At 40.9% G+C, this 24,232-nt stretch overlaps 1 protein-coding gene across 2 annotated transcripts; it reads right to left on the reverse strand.

Moving 5' to 3' along the window:
* Positions 1-3,141: 3,141 nt before the first annotated feature.
* IL20RA (interleukin 20 receptor subunit alpha) lies at positions 3,142-23,168 on the reverse strand. Of its 2 annotated transcripts, none has more exons than XM_072332908.1 (7): positions 22,853-23,168; positions 10,826-10,955; positions 9,255-9,433; positions 8,426-8,598; positions 7,209-7,353; positions 6,562-6,701; positions 3,142-4,494 (listed from the first exon to the last, which is right to left on the reverse strand). In XM_072332908.1, exons 1-7 carry the CDS (start codon positions 22,938-22,940, stop codon positions 3,574-3,576), a joined length of 1,776 nt encoding a protein of 591 aa, XP_072189009.1. In that variant the 5' UTR covers positions 22,941-23,168; the 3' UTR covers positions 3,142-3,573. The 2 variants fall into 2 exon arrangements, with proteins under 2 accessions (XP_072189009.1, XP_072189010.1); XM_072332909.1 differs by having other exon boundaries at positions 10,826-10,924; positions 22,853-22,933.
* Positions 23,169-24,232: the final 1,064 nt, after the last annotated feature.

Here is a 24,232-nt window from a genome sequence, read left to right on the forward strand (position 1 = left end):
TGTGGCTCTGGGCAGCCTGGTCTGGTGGTTGGCAACCCTGTACACAGCAGGGAGGTCGAAACCGGATGATCATTGTGGTCCTTTTCAACTCAGGCCATTCTATGATTCTATGACTTACATGTTTTCATATTGTGAATTTCCTAGGCCCTGAGAATGTTTTTCACAGCCCTTGCTTGTCTCCTTAGGAAGAGCTGTGCTATCTGATAAGCAGTGCAAGCAGCTTATTCCAGAACCTAACCTTTTCTAATCAATACAGTGCTTGTGTGTTGCAAATAACTGGACATTCACTGATGCTAATGCACTGCTGGCTTCTCCAAAGTGCACCTTCTTGTCCACTGCCCCCATCAGAACTCTATCTGATCTCACTTTTGCAGATAACATGCTTACCTCAGCCTCTTCCAGCCACACATACTCCTTTATCAGTCAAGTAGAGCAAGAAAGCAGCAGTTCTCTGTTGATTAGAGTGCTCTTTGAAGTTTAGATTGCTTGCATTCAGCGGATGTGCAATCTGGTTTTCCTTGTAAGAATTAGATCACTTCTCTCCATGTTATCCTACATTTTGTATTAGGCAGTTACCATGTTATTCTCATCTGGCTAACTTCCCACACTGCACAGGTTCTCAGTCTGCAGTCCGTTTTGTTCTATGTGCACAGCTCAAGCTGTATTTTTGCAAGCCATATTTGTGTTTTTCCATCAGCACGTTCTCTTCATGCTGTAACTTTTCCGGAGCTGCTGTAAGTCAGACCACAGGTATATCCTGTGCTCAGATGCCTGTTTCAGTCACTCCTGTAAGAACCCTGTCACTACCTCTAAATTGTAGGCAGCAAGCCATGTTTACAATTACAGTTCCTTTTCCAAAACGGTGTGTGCCTACACCTAGCTACCAGTTTCATCACCATTAGAGCTCATTTTTGATAGCTAGACTTCCTGTTTTTCGGGCTCAAAAGAACACTACCAGACTTCCATCACAGCAATTACCTTCTGTCTTCATGACTTTGCTTAGTTTGTAAACTGATGCTGTTTTTCTAGTGGTGGCCGCATCAACTGTACAAACAGAGGTAAAGTGCTGTTTTTGTTGCTGTTGTGGTTAAGAAGTGTATGTTCTTTTGCTCTCAGTGCACTGTTACTTAGTTCTAATAACCACACACATAATTTTCAAGATCATAGATTTCAAGGCTATAGGTAGGCTTGTGTTTTAATACAATCTGTATATATACAACCTTGCTTTTGGCTGCATTGAGTCCATTAAATGTGGCTAACCAAAGTTTAATGAAGTACTAGAGACTGAGCAAGTGTCAGTTTTCTTACTGCTTGGAACTTGTCTGAAATCTTGTAGGTAGAATAATGGTTTTATGTGAAAGTATTTTGTTCCTTGCTGACTGTCTGGCTTGCTGAAGCTGCCACACCTGATCAGCTGCATGTAATTAGAAAGTTTTAAGGCAAAAAATGAGTGTCCTTGTGGACAGTAAAATGCTCTCGTCTACTGCAATAGTATCGCTGGAAATAACGCATGTTTTCCTTTCTAATCTATCCCAGAACTTGGCTAAGTAACCTGATAAATTATTTGCATATTAAAAAAAAGTTATTAGCTTTTTTCCCTTTACTTTTTTTTTCCAGTTGTGATTATCCTGAGAAAACTTTAAAAGTATTTGCTATAAATACCAACAAGGGCTGTTTGCAAAGCGTATCAGTTGTGAATTAAATACAAATTCAAATTAAACGGAAGCAAGAAATACATTGCAAGTAGCCCAGAAATGAGCTACTATTTTGAAACATAAATTTACCATTGAATCATAGAATCGTTTGGATTGGAAGGGACTTTTAAGATCATCTAGTTCCAACCTTCTGCTTTAGGCAGGGACATCTCCCTTTAGACCAGCTTGATAAAGCCCCATCCAGCCTGGCCTTGAAAGCCTTCAAGGTGGGGGCATCCACAACCTCTCCAGGCAACCTGTTGCAGCATCTCATCACCCTCCCATTTTCTTTCTAATATCTGATCTAAACCTACCCTCTTCCAGTTTAAAGCCATTTCCCCTTGTCCCGTCTCTACAGGCATTTAAAAAAAGTCCTTTCCCAGCTTTCCTGTAGGCCCCCTTCAGGGCTCAGACATGATATAAACATTTAGATGTAACAGTGCTGCAAAATATATATCCTTGTTAAAAAGACACGTGTTTTTTGTTTGTTTGTTTGTTTTAATCAGTAGTCATCAGTGTGAAATGCTTGACTGTCATTTCTTGTTTTAAAATCTATGACTGCAATTAAGATATTCCAGATTATGAATATTCAAAGAAAAATCCAAAGCCCTGCAACAAATAAATTACCGGAGTAGGAGAAGCTATTGCTAAGTTTCTTCCTCCAAAATTACACTATGTATTGGGGGTTATGAGTATTAAGCATGATATAAAAGTTTTCTCTTTTGTTGTTTTGCCTTGTAAGCCAAACATATCATTGTGATTTATTCCAGTGTTCCAAAGGAAAAGAAGAATTCTGTTAAGGAGAAGAGGGTCCAACAGGCTTTGAAAGGAAGTGTCACCTGCCTCAGTAGGTTATTTCTAGAATATCTGGTAACTTCAATAACCTAAGGAAATATTACAGAATGTGGAGAAATTAACTTGTATTGAAAGTCCTGGTTTGGACATCAGGTACAAAAAGAAAGCTCACCAGGACACTTTCTGGGTCTGCTGTGGTAAGTAAGTGGGATGTGCCTGGAAAAGCAGTGGTGAACCTAGAGCAGACTTCTCCATCTGAGCTAGTCACGCTAGCCTGCCATTAAAGTCATTAGAGAGGAACAGTCACTTGCAGGACGTGAGTCATTTCACTGTGAAACAGCTTCTATACTGCTAGTGGCTAAGGCTGGGCGAGGCACAGTCCACCCAGTCAGACGGCAGGTGTATTACTAAATTCCCCCACACCACATTTTCCCTCAGAGTAAGATATGACTAGTGCTTGCCACCTTCTCCCCTGCTTTTTCTTAACCTGGATCAGTACTTGTTAGAAGAAATTTTGCTGGATGTGTATCTGAGTAGCAGTAGGGAAGTGACCATGTGTTCCAGTCGAGTCTTCCATGAATGATAGATTAGAATGTCTTCATTAAATAGAATGTTGATAGAACAAAAAAATACACCATACAATACACCTTTACTTCCACAAAAAATCAACTGCAGCCTTTACTATCAGCAGGAATGAGACATAAAAAAGGCTATGTTGTGTCAATATACATGACACGTCCCAGCAAAAGATCATATTGTTGCTTTTTATTGCTTAAAATAGCAGCTTTCAAGCCAAAATAATTTGCCTTAGTAGCAATTACAACATGAAAATCCTAACAGCACCCTCTTTACAGAGATTTTTATTTTTTAAAAAGAAGGCAGTCTTACAACCATTGTATTTTTTGTGGAAGGTCTGTAATGGGAGTTGAAATCACCAATATCGTGCCTGCAAGTTGCTATAAATATCATGAATAAGTTGCTTGACTGTGACGGTTCTAAAAACTTCCAATACATTAAGATATATTTGCTCTACTTAGTCCTTAATTCTCTTCTTGTGGTTTACAGTATTCTAGAAAATGACTGTTCAGTCTTCCATTTCCACATGCAGTCCCCATTGCTCCTGGAATTGCAGCAGATACATTTCTTGGTCCTCAGATGATTCTTCAGATACCTGTTTCTCATACCATCTGGACAAAATTCCCTCTTTGTTAGGACCATCACACTTAAATACTCCTTTACACACCTCATTTTCAACACTGAACAAAGTAGGAATATACAATCTGCCAGTGTGTGGGTCCCAGTCCACCAGTATGGTCTGTTCACTCTCATTCTCTGTGATGCCATGTGCTGTTTTTCCCAGCTGACGATAAGATGTCTGCCCAGATTTTTCATCATCCGAGTCCATCAAGTTGACACGGGTCTTACCCAGCAATTCATCCACTACATCAGCCATCTTCAGTTTACGTTTCTCTAATTCCTGTCCCAAAGAAGGGTCTGTTGCCCTCACCTCCAGCTGAGGGCAATATGCCTTTCCTGTTTTAATGTCAACTAAGTTTCCCAAAGCAGTCTGTGGCTCACCTAGTCCCCCAGGTGCAGAAATCTTCTCTTTCAGACTGAGTTCTTCTAGGTTTTGGCCAGGACTGAAGCCATCAGCCTGTACACCAAGTTCATACTCTACACTCCTTCTGTTTTTTTGTCTCAAAGTATTCTTTGTTCCAGGCTGGTCATTCTTTGTTCCAGTTTTATCCCCCTCAGCTAAAATGTGTGAAATATCATCATGAGAAATATCCAGCAAGTGTTTTGTTCCTGGCACTTCTTTTGGAGACAAATCTCTCCCTTCAGTGTCACTGTAAACAGTATAGTAACGGGGGCTTGTCATTTCTGATGGATGAATGGATTCCTGAGATGGTTTGTACTCATCCACGTTAACCGTGATAAGGTTGACCACTATTTTTTCACAAGGTATAAAAACCTTTTCCTTGCATTTATCAGTATAGTGCCATACCTGGAAAGCAAAATGTATTTTGATTTAAGTATAATAAAAACATCGTATTGCTTCCTCTTACGCTATTGTCTGTTTTTAAAAGATAAAGCTATCTTAGACCATACTAGGAGTGAGTAATTCAGTTTAGGGAGAAGGGAAGTTCATCATGTATTTTTCTAAGACTGTTAAAATGCTTCACTTTTATTGTTCTATCAGAAGTAAAAGTATATCATGATCAGGTCTAATTTCCTTTTTCTTATCCATGCCTAAATAATGGTTAGAATAATTCTGTCAAAACTCTGGTCTTGTTTCCACCAGCACAAAAATCAAGTGACTTTGAGAAAACATCAGAACTGCACGTGGGTCACAGACTACAGAAAACTATTCCACTCTCTTTAACCAGCAAAGAGGAAGTGCAGTCAAAACCACATCCCACAAGCACAGTTGGTTACCATGCTAAGGTGCAACTTACAGAGGATTAAATAATACCAAGTTTCCTCTCAGAGAAGGAAAATACAGCAGTGTACAGAAACTGCAGTGTGCATTTAGTCACAGGCTTGGTTTATGACTCAATAAATCATCTAGTTAAATAATCAAGAGCATACAATCTTTTTGAAATGACTAGTATTTCTAGCAGATAGAAGCACTGTATAGCAGACAGTAAAAGAAAATGCAATAGAATAACAGCCATGAGAAGCTGCACTTCAACATTTCAAACCTGAATGGAAGACTAAGGCCACTAATCTAAGTAGTCTGAAAGATCCCCTATGTCAGAAGTACCAGACCAAACCAAACTGCTTATTCCACCTCCCTTTGATCACAAGGGATGGCTGTGTGGAGTAGTCTGTATATTGGGAGAAACAAAAACCATCACTAAAACAGCAGTTGCATATTCATTTGTTATCTTATCATGAACTGAATTAATTAAGTGGTGTGGAAATAGATTGAAGATTTCAAGCTGCATATAAAGTTCACTGGATGCAAAAAATCCCCCCCAAACCTCACAAAACAACACAATGATTATAAGAGAAAATACTCCTGGAGTTAGAGTTTAGTCTGATCTTGAGTGGGAATTTATCCCTAAGTAGCCCTGTGGCTGTGGACACCTGTCCTTCTAGCTTTCCAAACCATGGCAAACTGCTATCTCCCCTACCATGTCCTGTACCCCGGGAAAAAGCTGTCACCTTGTCAGCTGCAGGTGTTTCAGCACATGTCTGAATACACTGCAGCAGCAGCTCCTCTGCTCCTTCCTTCTGACCCTTTCATGAAGCAGCCAGTTCCTCTGAGAACACTTCTATCACTTCGGCTGCTCTGGATTTCTTTAGAAAGACCAAAGTGTTGAAACCTTATACCTCCCACCACACCGTGTCATGCAGACTGGATTAACATCATAGCTCATCAATTGCTTGTGATTGAGCAACTTGTTTACAGTTAGATAGCTGTAAGAAATTTCACTGGGCTCATGGGATGGAAACATAACATTTCTTAGACTTCACGTGTTCTTTCCAAAATTTACATGGAAAATGTTTTTGGAAAGTATAAATAACAGAACTCACTTATTGGTATATTTTTTGGATGCAAAGAAACAGAGTGCAATATTATGAAAGAACTCTTGAAATTCAGATTAAATGACCTCTCTGTGCCAAAACCCTCCCATAGACATGGGAAAGTTTGGCAACACCTAGTAAGAATCCAAAACAGTATCAAGGGAATTCTGCACTGCTGAATTATTTTCCCTTCTAGTTCTGATTTCAGCCAATTAATAACTTTTTGTTCAGTAAATCTCTTCTGTGCTTCTTTCTGGACACATATGAGGAGTGCTGACTTCCTACAGAACCTGCCTCATTGCATCTCAGACCTTGCTTGTGGCACTGACTCTTCCCAAGCAAACAGATCTTCATTACCCTTGGTCATCTTTTCATATCTAGTCACAGTTGCTAATTGGAGTTATTCCTATGTTTTAACTGATCAGGGTGGCAAACAGAGATTTCATTTGCAGTTAAGCTTTGGTTTCCTCCTGGAAAACACACAACTCTGCTGTGAGATCGAAAGCTTTGGCAGCAGCATCCCACAACAAAGAATACATACCAGGCTTGTTGGATGCTTCTGTTTGCTGACATGAATGTACCTGTGTACACAGCAGCATGCCACTGAAGTAAAAAGGACAGCCAGCACGATTGGCAGAATGTATCCAAATACAACTGTTATAGTCTCATCTGTTGTTTTATCTGTTAATAAAGCAAAAGTTTTGTGGCACTGAGTAACTTTATAATGTATTCAGACAGTAATATACACATTTACCATACTGCTTCTTGGACATGGGATGCAAATATTTTAAATGAAACAAGAATTTACAGGAAACTGGGGGAGAGGGGGGAGAGGGAGGAGGAAAGAGCTACAGAACAATCTTTCATTATTTTAGTCTGAATTATAAATTAAACACTAAAAAGAAGTAACAATCCCTCCTGTTGCAAGTTTATAACCCCTCAGATTCTCAGCTCTGTCACTCCCAAGCATCATTCAAGGAGAAAAAGTAAGATCTCATTCACTGAGACTCAAGGACTGCAGAGCCTTTACTTCAGAGGTACTGTCTTATCTTTCAGTCAGTAGGACCCAACTATGTTTTAAAGTCAAAGATAATTTCAATAGTGTGAATGTACAGAGATACATACATAAAAAATTACAAAGTTGTTCACCATTTTTTCTAACTTAGTAATTTGCCAGCTTACACCTACCTTTCAAAGTAGAAATGCAGTGTTCTTTAGAAAACCCGCTGTGTAGAAGCGGTGTAGTGACATGGATCTGCGCACTGACACAGTAAGCTGTTCCAGGTTCCAACCAGGGCACAACCAAGGTGCTGTTGCTGATGGAGAAGAACCACTAGAAGATACACATAAAAAAAGTCTGCCTTTCCTCTTTATCTCCTCACTTCCGGAAAGGTAAAAATTTTATCTATAAAATTTGTCACAAGAACACATTTTCTGAAACAAATAATAATACTTCAGTAATTGCCAGCCGTATCCTTTATTTTTTTCCTAATGCAGTCAAAACTCAAGTTCTTTATCATGTCACATAAGCTCTGAATATTTTATCTCCCATTCAATCATCCTTCTACTACTACTGAACAACGTCATGGTTTATATGAAGTAAGATCACGTATCATCACCAGCCCATGTTCTCATGCTGATGTTTCAGTAGAGAAAAAATACCACACCAGCCCCTTCCTGACATGTAGGCAAATGAAAGGCCCATGATACAGGTTCTGAAAATCTTTCAGTGTTCTGGTAAAGGTCTTAAAATAATAGTTTTTATGTAGGTCTTGGAGTCCAAAGTAAAGTAACTGCTCTTTCTTTGTCAAGCTAATGCTAATCTTAGCATTTTAATATAGCCTTTGACAGAAGGAGACTATTCAGACATTAGCTAGACAGATGTTGTGTCTGGAGGACAGGAGCAGAAGGATGGATATTTTTGTGAATAATCACTAAATGCCTCCTTATCTACTGTGCTTATGGTGGAAATTATTCCTTTATGGAATTTAAATCTAGAGAGACAGATGAACAAAGACTCTGAGGTGTGGTGGCAAAGGATGCACTTTGCTGTGATGTGGGATGAGCCTGACTGGTTGGGGAGAAACTGCTGAAGAGGACTGGAATAGGCAGTAAACTTAACATGAGCCAACAACATGGCTTGCAGCAAAGGAGGTCAACAGCATCCTGGGCTGTGTCAAAAGGAGAGGATCCAGTAGGTGTTAGGAAGGGATTATGCCTGCACATTCAGTGCTCATCAGACCACATCTAGAGTAGTGCATCCAGTTCTGGTCCACCTGACACCGAAAGATGGAAGGTGATCCTACAGGTCCTGTCATGTTATGAGCCCTATTTCAGTTCTTGCTGCTACAAAGCACAGTGCACAGACTTACTAGGTAAAATTCTATAGCATTCTCAGAACTTACTCGTTTCTTTGTCTTTTTCTTGAGGACAGACACGTTGTATTGCAGGCCAGGATATACTTGAAGCAGCGATATAGATTTTCCACCAGGACTTCTCCATTTCTCAGGAACAGTCAGTGTGATTGAAATAGATTTCTCAGTAGAAGACACATTTACCATGGGTGGGCCAATTTTAGCTAGAAGAATAAATACTTATAAGAAATAGTTAAAGAAATCGGAAGATCTGACTGTACAACTTCTTAAAGGGAATGATACTACATTTTTGTAATATTTTGGGTAGTCTAAATAGATCTTTGAACAATTTATTTATACTGACATAAAATTATTTTCCACATAAGTAACAGAAACCTCACAGTAAGAAGCTGAACACTGACTTGGAATTTTGCCTAGGAAGTCCTGTGACTTTGCAGAATGTACAACATCAAAACCCAATTTGCTAAAACAAGCTAAATTACCAGTATATCGTCAGATTATCATGTTACAGACATGGTGCCTTAGAGTATGATTACTGTTTGGTTTAACAGGGCCTTTTCAAAATCAGAGTTCTTTATAAAATAGATGTGCCATGCCCTTTTTATTTTCCTTTGAGTAAACACTTATGACTACATAAAACAGTATTCAGTATAACAGTTTCTAATTCATAAGTTTAACATACATATATCCAAATTACAATGATTTCTATTACTGCTGCCAGCAGCACAAATCTCAAACAGCAGCAAAAAAATCTAAGCTTACATTAAAATTAAAATATCACATACTATGGAGATGCACTCCGAGCACAAAGTATTAACCAAGGCCATGAACACTTGGCTTTGTGATTAGCTTTCCTTACTCTCTGTAAGAGGGTTAAATCGTGTTGTCTCTATCCAGTTAGAGCACCTCCCATTTAGGAAGGCTTTAACACTTGCGTAGTATTGCTCTTCATGGTCAGCAGTCTCACTGGAGAGGTCACACCATGTTCTATTGATATTCCTGCATTCTGGCTTCCTAATCCATTTGCCATCACCATATCTATGTTGAAAGAGAAAGAGAAGAGAGCTGTACAAATGTTCTTGGCACTGTCATCATTCACCCGATTATATACAAAGAAATGATAATCAAACGGATAGAATAGTTTGCTTGTTTTGCAGAAACGTGCTATTGGAAGGAATTCACAACTTCAGCTGAGATAAAAACATGAGCTCTTAATGAAAAATAAACCAGTGTAGGTCTTATTCAAAAATAGCAATAGGTATCTGGAATGTTAGCAATACTGACTCAAGTCCACTTTTGCTTACATGGATCTCTCAACTTCAGTCTCCACGGCTTTGGTTCAAACTCTAAACACATGAGAACTGAGTCAGGGTAACTATTTATGTACTGACAAAATGTTCTGTAGAATGGCCGGTGGCTCTGCCTGCTGTGTAAAAATGTGTGCTAAGCTGTTTAAAAGAAAGACTCCATCTCTAATATGATGCATTTCAAAATCATTCTTGTTGAAGCAGAGGAGTAAACATGTCACAATAATTCTTCAGTACTGATCTTAAGCACTAGCAGAAGAAATCCAAGTTTCCTTGGAACATTTCTGCCTGGGATTTCCCAGGAGCTTCCACTCCATAATTCACATTATGCTAAGAAGAATCTCAATTTAGTTGCTAATTAATAAGGTATGTGGCAGCATCTACACAATTGTGTTTTCAAAGTCTTGCTTCTCTAGCTAACTAGAGATACAGATGACTCTGTACAGACTACAGACTCCGCTGTGGAACAGCTGACCTGCAGTAAGCACAACTATTACTCTCTGAGTTTTTTTGCCTTCTATATGACTGATCAAGTTACTTGGTTGTCTATAATACTTTGTAACTTCATTAGATTGACTCCCAAACTGGAGAGGCTTTGGGGATTGAAATAAACCTGTGGGTGTTGAGTCTGTTAGAAACCACTGATGGAACAGTGTTTGCTCACAATAGTCCTTTAGATGCTACATCCTCAGGTCCATTCAGATATGTACAGAAGGCAACTCTGATGCCAATTCACAGCACTGTCTCTTCTCGTTCCTTAGCTTCATTTCAGTGGAATGCCCTGAAAGCTTCAGGTTATATCCTACTTTCCCTTCATAGGAAGAGCTTCCCTATATATATATATATATATATATGTGTGTGTGTATATATATATATATATATATATATAAAACTGGATCTGAAGTAAGCAGTACCAGAAGTAAAAGTTAAAAACTATATTGCTTAAATCTAAGCTATGCTTTAGTTCTTCTTTCTTTACTTTTTAGCAGCCCTATCTTGCATAAAGATATATATAGTTTAAGATATATTTAGTTTAAAATGCTAAAAAAAAAACAACAACAAAACAACACACACACACACAAAAAAAAAAACTGTGAAGGATACAATAAAGAAGCCAACTTACATTGAATATTTCACATTGTAGAGTACTCCATCTCCTGTACCTTCCGGTGCTAACCAGTGAAGGACATTCTTCATGTTTGTAGATTCAAAATGAACATTCCTAGGGTTGGGCAAAGAACAATACAACTCTCCTGAGAAAGAAAATAAGAAAGGAACAACAAACACTGAGAATCTGCAAATACATATGCTTCAAAGTTAACCAAACAAGAGCTTATCTTTTAAATAAGCCATAAACTGCTACATATTGCCTTTATTCTCGATGAACTCAAAAAGCACTTATTGCTATGACACACATCTAAATTACCGTCCTATGAACCATCTTTTGAAATAAATGAGCAAAGCAAGCAAGTCCTAGGACTCTTCAGAGCCCAGTTTCCTATGTTCACATTGCTAAATTACTTGCAAAGCAGAGGACTTTGGGGCTGGGGCAGAATCCCAGGCTTCAAGTGAGCCAATCCCCAGCAACTCCCAGCAGCCCTCAGATCCAACCTGAAGCTGCAGCTGCTGGGGAGCAGCTTCTTGTCGCAAGTGGCCATGAGAGCATAATAGGGAAGAGAAAAAGAGAATCTGTGGTCTTTCAGGATTTTTCAGAACCCTCTTCCTCCAGGGATGCAATTTGAATTCTTAAGATAACAAAAAGTGACAAAGAAAGGAGGAAATACAACATATTAACATGAACAGCGGGAACCTATCTGAATGAACAGACCTTGACCTTTGTTGTCTCCTTAAGTGGACCTTATTATTTTTTTGGTGGTATATTTCACTATTACTAAAATGTTCGTTCTCTTGTATGAATTGCATATAACATACCACGTGTAACACATAGCTGCTTTTGTAAGTAAAAATCACCATCATTTTTCTAATTGACTTAATCCTGTCTAGTTGTCTTTGAAACAATCAGAAAAAAGCTATTCTGTAAAGGCCAAATACTTTAAACTGACATAGTAGAAATCCCGGGATTTCCAAACCTCTGTTTGTATATTAACATTCAAAAGAAACTCTGGTATATGCCTGCATCTCCATCTTCAGCTTTCCATAAACCTGTTTATGGAGAGTGTTTCTAATGTTGCTCTCTTTTATTCCCTTGCACTTAGTTGGTATTCAGTGACTTTCAATTTTTAGTTTATTTTATTTCCTGGAAAATGGATCTTGTTGTCAAGCACAGTCCTTAGTGCAAGCTTACTTATTTACCAACGGCATGTAGGAAGTCCCCTTGCCTTGAACTCTTGGACATAGAACAGCCCAACGACTGTAATCTCACAAGGGCTCAAATGACAGGCTCAGTTAATGAAATCAAAAAGTTCGAGATGCCAGAGGATGTGAAAGCAGCAGAAAGAAGCCCCCAAGAAGGCTTCTACATTTGCTTTACTCACAGAACCATAGAATCACAAGGTTGGAAGGGACCTACAAGATCATCTAGTCCAACCGTTACTCTAACATTTTCTTTTGAGTGGGGGATAACTTAGAAAATAAAGTTTTAATTTCTACCAAAATAAATGTCCTCCACAACCCCCCTGCTCTAGGTGAAACTATTCCAAATGAAAGCATGAAGCTGCCCAATAGACATCCTCAAGTTGGCAACATTTGTTTAGCAGAGAAACAATTAATTAATATGCATGCTGGTAAGAAGAACAAACCAAAATCAGTATTACACAGATTGCAAGAAATCATCCATGCATCAAATTTCATCATTTGCACCAAATCCCTGCATTAACTTTTACGAGACTGCAGGGAAGCCAACAACTGCACAACCTGCAGCCAGGAATAAGGAAAAAAACAGAAGTGACACAGCCCTGCTAAAGCCCTGGAGAAGGCAACTGGGAAATCTATGTAGAGAGCAGGGGAAGTACTGAAGCACAAATGAACTTTCTGTTCCAATTCCCAAACAGGAGGATATAGAAAAGGGATTTTTTTTTTTTTTTCTTAGGTTAAGGGGAATCAAAGTCATGAAAAGCTCCTCATTGAAAAAACATCGAGAAAAAAATCTAGAAGGCCAACAAGGAGAGAATTAAGAATAACATAAATTACATACTGAAGGGTCTGAAAACCTCCAGAGCCAAGATTAAAAAATCCCAACCTAGCAGCAGCAGAAGAGATAGGTCTCTGGTACCTCAGACTCTTTGAGGGAGGCATCTGCTTTGCATTAATTGCAAGCAACAGGGCCAGTGAGCACTGCCTCGCACTGGTTCCTCTCTCTGGTTAGGATGGACCAATGCAGATACCTCTCACTCCCTGCCCTGGATACAGCAGCCAGGCTGATCAGCCCCCAACTCTGCTTCTTTGGCAGCTAACTTCCAGAGACAGACCTTGTCTGGGAGCTGGGGCAACACTGCAGGTCTTTACATGAAGAGACAGTTTATCCTCCATGTCATCCATGAACAAGGAAAAGAATAAAGGAAGTTCACTTTCAGATAGAAAGAAGTTGGCAGCAGCAGTACCTGATGGGCAGAAGAGGACAGACAAGGTGGACTGTCTGGGAGGGCTCTGGATGTCTCAAAGGGCAGATCAGGGTACTATCTGCCACACAACACCGAGCTGGTTCTGCCTAAGGGTAATGGGACAGATGGGATCTTAAGGTCACTGCCAGCTCTGTTCTGATAAACCTCATAAAAAATTAGCCAGTGTTATATCTGAGTCGAGTAGAGGACAGCTGCAACCTTCCCTGCTGGCTCACATTTCACACTTTTTTTTTTCTTTTTCTTTTAAAGTTTTATAAAATGTGTAAAAGTTATTGGAACCAGACAGCTCATCACAAACAAAGCAAATGACTTCCACTGGTTTTCTGAAAGGTTTTGTGTACCTGCACTTTTTAACATTTGCCCCAACCTTGAATAAAAACGTTTATATTCCATAAACACATTTTAAAGTAGCAGGAGGCATGAACTTATCTGTTACACTAAAATATTTTAAAACTAGCAACATAAATGTGGTTTTTGTTGTTGTTGTTTTTTTTTTTTTTCCTATTTTTTTTTTTTTAATTTTATCTCCGCCTAGTGTGGTTTCTGATGTGGTAACTGAAGTTTCAAAACAGAAACGCTGACTGCAGTGGATGAGCCAATCTCAGCCAGCAGAACCCACAGGCTGTATCTTTACAAGATCTAAAGCATTATCACACTGCAGGCACTCTCTGATTTGCCCCAAGTTCAATGTAATTCGGGAGGCAGAGGGACAGAGACCGTTAACTTTCCATCAGCTCCTAAGGCAGAGACTTACTTTCTGTATGTGTTTTTTGTTGCTTTGGTAGGTGCATGTTTGCCCGTTGAAGAAACCCCGCGTGTTTTTCATTCCTCAATTCTGCATCTGTAAAACAGGAATAAAGCTGCCATACTCCCCTATTTCTATGAGAAGAGCTAAGAAAGAACTCCAGTCTTTATGACGCTCAGTAATATCATATGCATGTGTAAAAAATAGAGTGTAGACATAGCTTGCATCTCCCAAAGTTATCAGCTGCTTACTTCCATATCTCACCTATAAACAAAATATAACCCACTATACTGGGTGTCCCTGGTGGCGCAGTGGTAAAAAGTGCTGCTTGCAGCACCGGAGGGCCCGGGTTCGAATCCCCCTGTGGCACAAGTGGTTGAAGCGCTGCTCTGCTACACAGAAGGGCTCAAATCCCAGGAGTTGGACTCGATGATCTCTAAGGTCCCTTCCAACTTGCACGATACTATGATACTCCAATTTTCTTAATTAATGGATTAATAGCATGGATGTCACGTGAATTATTTTCAGTTTATACTGGCCTACATGACAGCACCAATCAGTCACGCAATGTGCTTTTCTAGGTTCAGTCTGTCTCATAGATAGTCTGTAATGGCTGTCATCACTTTCCAGTATTACGAAATAATTTCCTTTATTTATTTCTTGCATGTAAAAAAAACAAAACAAAACACGGAGCTCTTATTGCTGCATTTGGAAATGCTATAAATCAAATCTTGCACAATGGTATTCTTCATATCTTTATAATTCCTTGCACACCTGGACTGGAAAGAATGTAGTAACAGGCTTGTAAACTTCACCACCACGTGAGGAGCCAAGTTCTGATCTTAGAGTACTCTACTGCAAGACTCTTCAAAACAGATATGACTTAGCCTGAAAACACCTTCACATGTGAGCGAAAAAGCCCACTGACGTCAGTGGGACTATTCACATGAGTAAAAGACTTCAGAGCAGGTGCCTCATCCTCTCTTTGTGAAAGTGCCTGCTGGGTTGAAAAATGTGGTTGGTTTTAAGTGCATGCAGCTCACAGCCATGTATGTGCCTTGCTCAAGTTGTTACTGCTCAAACCTTGGTTTTGGGTACAGCCATGTCTATCTATCTATACACACCTGAATATGTAAGTGTGCACACCTACACAAATATAAGCACATCTGATTTCCAGTTATAACTATTACCTGCTCAGTGTATCTGCTCAGCGTGTCTTCTCTTTGTCTGTATGGAGGCAGCGCTGCCTAATTCAGTGATAAATGGCTGTGCTTAATGTCAGTGTTGCAGGACAAACGCAGCTGCAGCTGCCTCAGCTCTCTCACTGGGAACACATTTGTTAGCGTGTCTCTTGATTTAGACAACCTAGCAACTGAAAAGTATAAAAATACACAAATACACAAAAATAGATTTTTTCCCCCCTAAAGTTATAGGGTGGGGAGAAGACAAATACCCAGTGAAAACTGAGCTGTTGCCACAGAAATGTGTCCTGTGTCAGTATTGGTGTTGACTGTGCTGCTCTCAATACAAATGATCGATTGTTGTATTTTACTGTATCATGGCTACAAGGATTGCTGTCCCACCAAATTTTCCAACAAAATAAAATGACATAGAAAGCCACAGCAATTCTCTAGACAACTATTCAATGTAATTTAAGACAGTGAGAGATGCGGAAAGAATTAAAACAGAAAGGAGGGTCTTACTTCAACACAGCTTTTTCCAGTACCTATAGTAGTAAAAAGCAGGTGCTCCTCCCTTATCAATTGCCTCTATATAAATGAAGGACTTCTCTTTTGATAATAACAGAGAAGACTTTGGCTTCAATTGCTCTTGCATTTCTTATGCAGAAGAGGCCCTTGGGACCAGCTCTGATGGTAGGCGCTCCTTTGCCCCACGTGCCGAGATTAAGGGCAGCACAGTAGACACTCACTGCCCACGCCTTGTGATTTGCAGCTGCCACTTCAGGGCCACTGATCTAACCCAAGCTGCACATCTCCATTAGGGAGCAGACATTCAGAGAGGCCAAGTTCCTGATTCACCTTTTCCACCAGCATCAGACCCACCAGTGAAATACCAAGCTAAGTAAGAGCAACTTAGCACACTGGATGTTCACTCCTGGCTGTGCTGTAACACACTGCCCTATCCTTCTGTTCAATTGTGGGTGACTTCCACCAAATTCTTGTGCAGCCTTGCTTGTTCCTTCTCTGCTGCTGAATTCATACTATTTTTTTCTTCCTCCAGCTCATCTGCTTAGATGAATTCATTGTTTGCAGTGAAAAGTCTTGCCTCAATCATGTTTAAGTATATTGTAAAAATGACTGTTCTAAGAACAAGCGTCCACTGACATAATGTTTAGTAGCATTTGCTAGCAGAGAGCTGTGACTACCTTTTCTGGCACATCTACAGTCTGAAGCAAGCTGGCACTGGCCATGTAGGAATGCGAGGGAGTGCATGAGATAGTAAACAGGGGAACTGAGCCAAAACTGGAGATCAGAAGCTACAGAGAGGAAGGGAAACCCCACAGAGCCAGGAATACACGTTAGCAAATGTCATTGCCTGATATTAGTCATCTTTACAACAATTAAAATAGATGAGTTAACTTTTTTTTTTTATTTTTTTCTTTTTTTTAACAAAGCCTGAAAGATTTCCTCTGCACTGATTCTTATGAGCTGCTTTCTGGAATTCAACAGATTGGACAGTGAGGAGGTGGAGGCAAGCAGGAGTCACTAGAGCATCCCTGCCTTTCTCCTGGTGGGCTGCTGGAGCTGCGGGACTCCTGCATGTGAAGTTGGGCTAGTGAAGCCATCTTACTTCAGTAGTGGTGGGAATTGGGGGAGGATTGTGGAGGTGGCTTCCTGTTGTAATCCTCACAGTGCTCAAGAGGTAACCACAGAGCAAACTCTTGCCCTCCCAGAAGAGGAGTCAGGCACACCAGTCACAACCTCTTCATAAGGAGTATGTGGAAAAAGGAAAAGAAAGATGGGGACAGAAACAGTGTCATTGGACTAAATGAAAATGAGATGGTGGAGCAGGCAGAAAAGCAGAAGCAATGACAGAAAGGGTAGGAAAATGTGACAAGACCTGGGTGTGTGGGTTTGTTTGTGAAAAAAATAAGCAGGCTGCCATTGGAATCAGGTGAAACTGAGGAGATCATCTGGAGAAGGAGTGAGGATAGGATGAAGAGAGGGTGCCAATGCACGGTATGGCCTGCCTTGCCATGTTCCCCTCCTCTGTGTGAAAGCCTCTGTTTATTTCTCCACACCACATCCTAGAGACCCAAGTGCTTTCCCCCACACCACTTTGAAAGTTTGCAAGGGCTAAGGTAGAACTCATACTACCTAACCATGTCTTTCTGCAAAAATACATCCCTGATGCAGTCAAACAGGAGAAAGTTATAGTAGGTATGTTTTCTATTAATCTTAAGTGATCAATATTGGAGTGAAACAAGTTGACAGAAAGTCTAAGATTACTCATAACCCTGTTATGACTCTGAGAGTCATCAGAGGTGTGTGGGTTTTTTTCTTGTTTTTACAAGAACGAAAAATACCTGAATGATATTCTGTGAAGTTTGAAATGCAGAAGTACTTTTCTGTCAAGAATAGCTAAGTTAATTTTAAAAGCTCATTGCTGCCGCAATATTTGCCATTCCAAACGGATGTTTTGAAATTACATAATATTAAAAATAGCCAAACTGCCTCATGTTTGAGGATTTTCTTTTCTCCTGTGAACTTATTTAACATTGTCGATTTACTGCTTCTTAGACCATCTACAACCCAGCAGCCAAGAAAACGAGGGCTTAATTCAGAAATTTCTGACATCTTATGTTTTTCAAAATATGCAAAGGTACGTAAATTTCTTTTTGAAAAGAAATGCTGTAAAACTGCTGCGTCAGCTGAATTCTGACACAGGGTGTTGCAGACCAATCCTAATGTACCCCTTCATAATATATACATTTCTTTTCGTAAACTGAGCCACCACTTAGTGCTTCTATCTATGAGACTGTGGCCGTTCATTTAGAATGGCTAAGATTTTATTTATTGCCTAAAGGCTGTTGCTTCTTGCTCTCCAACCTACTAACAAGCTTGTCCAGACAAGGAGTTTTGTTTTTCTTAAAATCTGAATGAGTGAAATGTCGTCTTCTGAATCTGTGCTTTCCCTTAGACAAGAGATTGAGTGTGATGTCAGTGGAAGAAAAACCCTCACTACTGAGAGAAAGCTAGCTCTAAAAAGCTGAACATTTCCTTCTGCATCAGAGAGCTGAGAGGTTGGACTAGCGCACCCAGCATTCTGGCAGAACATCTCTTTTGCCTTCAGGAAGCTACTGCTTGTAGAGAACTCACAAGAATGGAAGGTTTCCTGGGGTATCTGCCCATTTCTGCTAATCTCCTCTGAGGTACGCTCTGGTGTGTTTCGAGGCACTGTATGACTGTTCAGAGTGCTCCCACACTAAGTTCAGATGAGAACAAGACGGTGTCACTTAATAATAGGTATCATACTATTTTTAGTATCTTTCCTGGACTTCACGAGTATTTTTTTTGTTAAAACCACCAGACATGATTTTCTGCTTCATTTACCCTGAACAACTCATTTAACAACTCAGCTGCCATCTGAGATGTAACTCAAAACTCTTGGGAATGAAAAAGCAGAGACTATGGTATTTTTCCTGTCTCTTAAAATACTCTTTTAGTTAGCTAGCCAGCCAGCCAGGAAAAAAACAGACGAATACAGTCCCCTTCAGTCATCTATTTTCCACGAGAGAAGCAAAGCTTATTTAATCTCTTCATATGTAAACTGCCATATACCTCCAGTCCCGCATCCCATTGCCATGTCTTTCTGCTACATCTAATTTCATTGTATTCTTTTCAAGATATGTTGAGCAGTGGATAAAAACTCTGTAAGTTACTGGTATACAGAGAATAAAGCACAAACAAATATGCTGTTTAAACACAGCTTTCTAATAAAAAGTCATTTTTATCGACAAACCTCAACTTCTTAAATAAAAATCTTGTTTGGGTTATAAAGGATGACCTCAGCTATTAATCTCATAGCTGTAGACAACACCAAATCTTGGAGAGAAATCAATCAGTAGAAATCAATTTGTACAAGCCACAACTACAAAAACAAACATAAACCACACCACACATACACAAATGACTTGAGTAATACTAACCACTTGCTTGTCTTGGAATTAAAAATACAAAAGCTGCTGGAGAACAACTGTGAAGGAAGGATAAGATTATAAGCAGTGAGGTGAACCTGAACGGTAACACTGGGAACTGCAAAACATATATAAGTTTTGGGCTTTAATCCCAATTTCCCAACAGCATTCAAATTTCTCTATGGGACGAATTACCTGCTCTCACTATTTACATCCCTAATTAACAGGCAAGAAGAATTTGACAAGTTGTGGAAACTGTAAGTAGAGCCAACCCTTAGGGCACAGATGGTGGCATTGTCTGAAACAGCCTGACCAGAGACAGTAGGTTACAGGTGAGAGAATAAGGGTGAGTCTTTCGAATGTATGATCATGACACTCCTTAATATATTGTAGTTTGCCTTCAGCAAACATCCCCTTTTAGTTATTTCTATGTTAGATTTGTTCTTCTCTACTTCATACTGCAGAGAGTACTCTTTCTGCAGAACACAAAGCTCAGCCTTCCCATATAGTTCCACTATTAGTAGTGAAGCTTCACAGCACAAAGACATCACAGACCACATCCATAGGGCAGCGAGCCTATGTATAACACGCATGCTGCATGCCTTTAATATGAAATATCTGACACTTCAGTCTGCTATTTAATACTTACTGGCTCTGTCTACATAACAGATGAGCCTTTTCTCAGATCCAAAATACATCACCTTGTATCAGTACGTAAACATCCCTGCACTGCTGAACTTTGTTATCAGCTTTTCTTTTCTGCCCTTCCTTCAAAAATTCAGATTTGGTGCACGCTTTCTCCGTCATTTACTGTGTGTAGATGAGGAGGAAAAGAAGCGGATTATTAGCACTGGAACATTGCCCACCTTCTGGATACCTAACAGGATAAAATACAATGCTTGGACAGAAACAAGATCCCTGATCTCAAGTTCCATGGCTCAACTGCATGGCCCATACTGTGATCCCATCCTTTTATTTTGTATTTCCCAGAATAATTCCTTTCTAAATACAGATGTATTGTATGTTTCATCACTCTAGTGACTGTGAAAGAAAGCAAATATGCTTAAAGGGACGACCGCTTCTCAAAATGCGGACATAGTTATTGGTAAAAATAAATACGTGCCATGATAAAGTGGAAGAAGAGAGAAGTAAATTGAACTAGATGTGTCAGTGCAGAGAATATTAAACGAGGGAAGCTTTCAAGATCCTACCATAAGAAAAGTAATTGGTACAGCTACCTACCAACTCAATTGCATCTACAGCTATGTCTACTTTGGTGAATAAAGCAAGACAGCACTAGTAGACTTCTTGGACAGAAATATCAATATTGAAAAAAAGAATCATTTCAACACTTATTCCATTATTTTTTTCCTTTTAAGACTGTACTAGCTGCACTACATCGCATTAGATGAATTCTTGGAACTCACCTTCCAGGTCAGCTTCATTCAAGAAAAATCTAGTGCCAAGAATGCTTCCCAACATGGACAAAAGCAGAGCAAGTAAAAGGAATGAAAGATCTGCTTCAAAATCACCTCATCTGAATGAAAATAGCAAACATGCCTGAAGTTCAGCACAACATTTCTGTTATTACAGTACAGAATAAGTATTTATCTACAAGACAAATTTAGTGGTTTCTCTACAGAAAAGCATGGCTAAGGAAACCTCAACTAGAAGTGTGTAGAAGGATTTAAGCTGGAGTTTGGTAAATTCTTAGAATGACATTCTATTGCTTTCAAGAATCACAATGTTCCTTCCCTAACCTTGTGAGCTGCTTGTAAAAAATTGCATAAAGAGAAACTGCCACATTTCCTGATCCTGTTAATTAAACTAAGGATTTGCTTTTAATTTCGTTTTCCATTTTGCATTGCCCATGCTTATGCATTAGTACTCCAGCACAGATTTTTAGCAGTGAACAAAGCACTGATTTATAAAAACCCAATGAAGTGCAGCAGTGCTGCACTGCAAAGGGAGAACCACCTGTGAGGCAGGCACACAGTGCCCCAGACAGCAGTACCTCAGCCTTCAGAGACCTGGAGAACAGCTAACATACACCAGTAAGGGTAGGATTGTACCCAATAACACAACATAAAATAACTGCTTGTTTGCAGTGGTCCAGTAAGTTAACAGCTGCTGTTACGTGGTTTGGAGATGAACAAAATAGCAGACTCCCAAAGGACATGCACAGTATAGACCCTGTGAGATGCAGGAACCTGAGTCTGTGAAGTGCTGCTGTCAGGCTGCTTGCCACAGCACCTGGCCCCTGTGTGATCTGCTCCTAGAACCACACCAGACTCAGACAGCTGTGCTATTTGCAGGATTGCCTCTGCTGGTGACTGGCAACCCAGGTTTGTTCTGCTGTAGGAAAAGACCCAAAGGAGACTGATGTATCTATAATCTCTCTGCTGAGAGAGCACAAGAGCTGCTACAATGGATCAACACCTCATGTATTTTTTTTTCTGTTATCTGCAAAATCCTGACAGGATGAATTACAACAACTTTTACTGTCTTGCGCACCAAGAGAAGAGGTGTAGCTAAAACTCAGCAGCGCGCAAGAAATACCCCTCTTCCCTTGTAAAGCTACTACTCAAAGCCAACTCATCCCCCTTGACATTTTTCTAAACCTTCTCTGGACATTATACAAACTTTCCAAACACTTGCCCCAGTGCTCAGCAGACCCTGACAAAATAAGCACGGCACAGTCAGCTGCTTGGAAGGAAACTGGCCCACACTGGTGCATGTACCTGAGAGCCAAAGAACTGATGCGTAACAGAACTAACTGAAACTGCTCACAGTAATGCTCCAGAGCAGCTGGGGTGAAGATGCCCTTACTACAGCCCAGCTCTTGTCAGATCTGGAGGCTTTGCTGTGAGTTTAGATGGGAGAAGAGCATCCTCACGTATTTAGCTTTGGTGGTAACATATGAAGCAGGCAGCCAGAGCACAAAAACAGCATGGAAGCTCTTGGAAGCTCTGCTAATCTCTGCAGTGCCTTGTGCTGTATATACTTGAGGGATATAACAAAGAAATCCCATGAGATGCTTATGGCAGCAGCAGAGCCCCACCACAGGCATACATTCAGCAGTTTAGGCATAGGAGCTCATTCTCACCTGGTGACATCTCTCCTTCTGCCCAAGTCCTTGCTAACCAGACTGCTTACACCACACCACCACTCCTGCTCCCTCTGCTGCCCTGCCACGGGCTGCCACGGGGGCACTGCTCTGCTCGCTGAGAGGCACACCGGGGCTCGTATGCAGGGCAGAACTCTGCCAAAACTCAGCATGTCTCGTGCTGTAACCTGTCCCTTACTGCTCAGGTGGGACCCTGGGGGCTGGTGGCTGCCAAGAACAAAGGAAGATACTAGAAGTATAAAGGGAATTAATGCAAAGTATGGATCAAGAAGTACTCCAAGAACACACTGTCATATTACAACTGAAAGTAAATCAACATGTAGAAAACGCTCAGAGCTGGTAAAACCTAATTCCAGCACAGTAGTAGAGAAGATGAAGCAGCCTTAAAGCAGCACACGGCACTCTTCTCCCGCGTAAATATTAGAGGACAGAAATATGGAAACTGAACGGATGCAAAGTGCTTAAAAACAAACAAACAAACATATAAAATCCCCACAAAACAAAAATCGCCGAACCCATCGCATCTCACCCCATCTCACCTGTGTGCGCTGCGGGGGGCGGCGGCAGGAGCAGCGGCAGGAGCAGCGGCAGCCAAACCGCCCCCCGCCGCGGCTGGCGGGTGCCCATGGGTCACATCTCCCAGCCAGGGCGCACGGAGCTCCCGCACCAGCACCGCGCAGGAGCCGAGGCAGGAGCCGGGCGGGGCGCCGAGGGCCGGGGCGGGGCTGAAGGGAGCCTTGTTGCTTCGTCGGGAGGTCTGGTTCGACGGAGTCCTTGTAGCTCCTTACCTGGCGCATGGCGCGACCCGCTGTCCGCACAGAGGTTCTGTTCCCGTCCCGCCTGCCCCAGCTATGCTTTGCTACGGCACTACATCTGAATCTTTCACTCTAGCCTTCCCCCTCCCTGCTGTTTGCACTCAGGCTTTGCTGCCTAAAAGGAGGACTTTGCAAGCAAGGTCTGCGAGGCTTGTAAGCCGATGTGGGACCAGCACTGTCACTGCAGCGTCTGGCTGCCTGCATACCAAGATGCTTCAGATAGGGGCCAGCATGGATATTGTTGCAGAACGAGAGAGACAGTGTCTAGAAGTGGATGTCTCAACTAAGTGGGAATGGACTTTAGTTTGTGCAAGTCAGATAACAAACAGATTCATGAGTTTTGAGCATTTCAGGGCTCCAGCACGTAGCAACGTCTGGGGTGCAGGTGTCTGGGCAGCGATCACAGAAGAAGCTGTGAATAGCTGGTAGAAGGATATTAGAAATGAACAAGTGCACGTGGTAAACTTGTGGTGATTGTTACTGTAGTAGAGCTTCTCACGAACTCGTGCTGTTTCCATGTAGGGTGAAGCGGTTCTCAGGTTCAATCAGCTGTGTCTACAGTTGTGCATCTCATCCCAGCACCTCCTGTGGGTTTGCCATCTGCTTTAGAAATGGGGCATTGGTGCCCTTGTGCAGATACAAAGACCTGCTCTGTGGGTGTGACATTAGAAAAACAAGTCTCAGTGCTGATGCCACAAACTGACACCTTGGTTGCATGGCTAGTCATCCTGCTTGCTCTCGGACTGAAGCACAAATGCAGTAGTGTTAAGACCTATAGAACGTTCAGATATTTGAAGCTCAATATCTCGCCTGTTGATGAATTTTTGGCCAGATTTTTGTTGTTGTTTGATTTTGTTTTGTTTATTGAGAAAGACATGCTGACAACTCTGCTTTTTCTGACTGGAACCTTTTGCAACATTCCATTGAAAATCCTTGAATTGCTACAGGTAAAAGTTGTTGGCATTTAAAACAGAAGCGGGAAGAAGAGGTCTTTTGGTGTTTTTCCCTTCCCCTTATTCCTGGAAATGTCCCAGCTGACTCGGCTTAAGCCTGAGGAAGGCTTCAGCTGGGCTTCTAGTGAGCACAGCTTGTCACAAGGGCTAA

The sequence above is a fragment of the Excalfactoria chinensis genome, chromosome 3 (assembly GCF_039878825.1).
Source record: "Excalfactoria chinensis isolate bCotChi1 chromosome 3, bCotChi1.hap2, whole genome shotgun sequence".
Lineage (NCBI taxonomy): Eukaryota > Metazoa > Chordata > Aves > Galliformes > Phasianidae > Excalfactoria > Excalfactoria chinensis.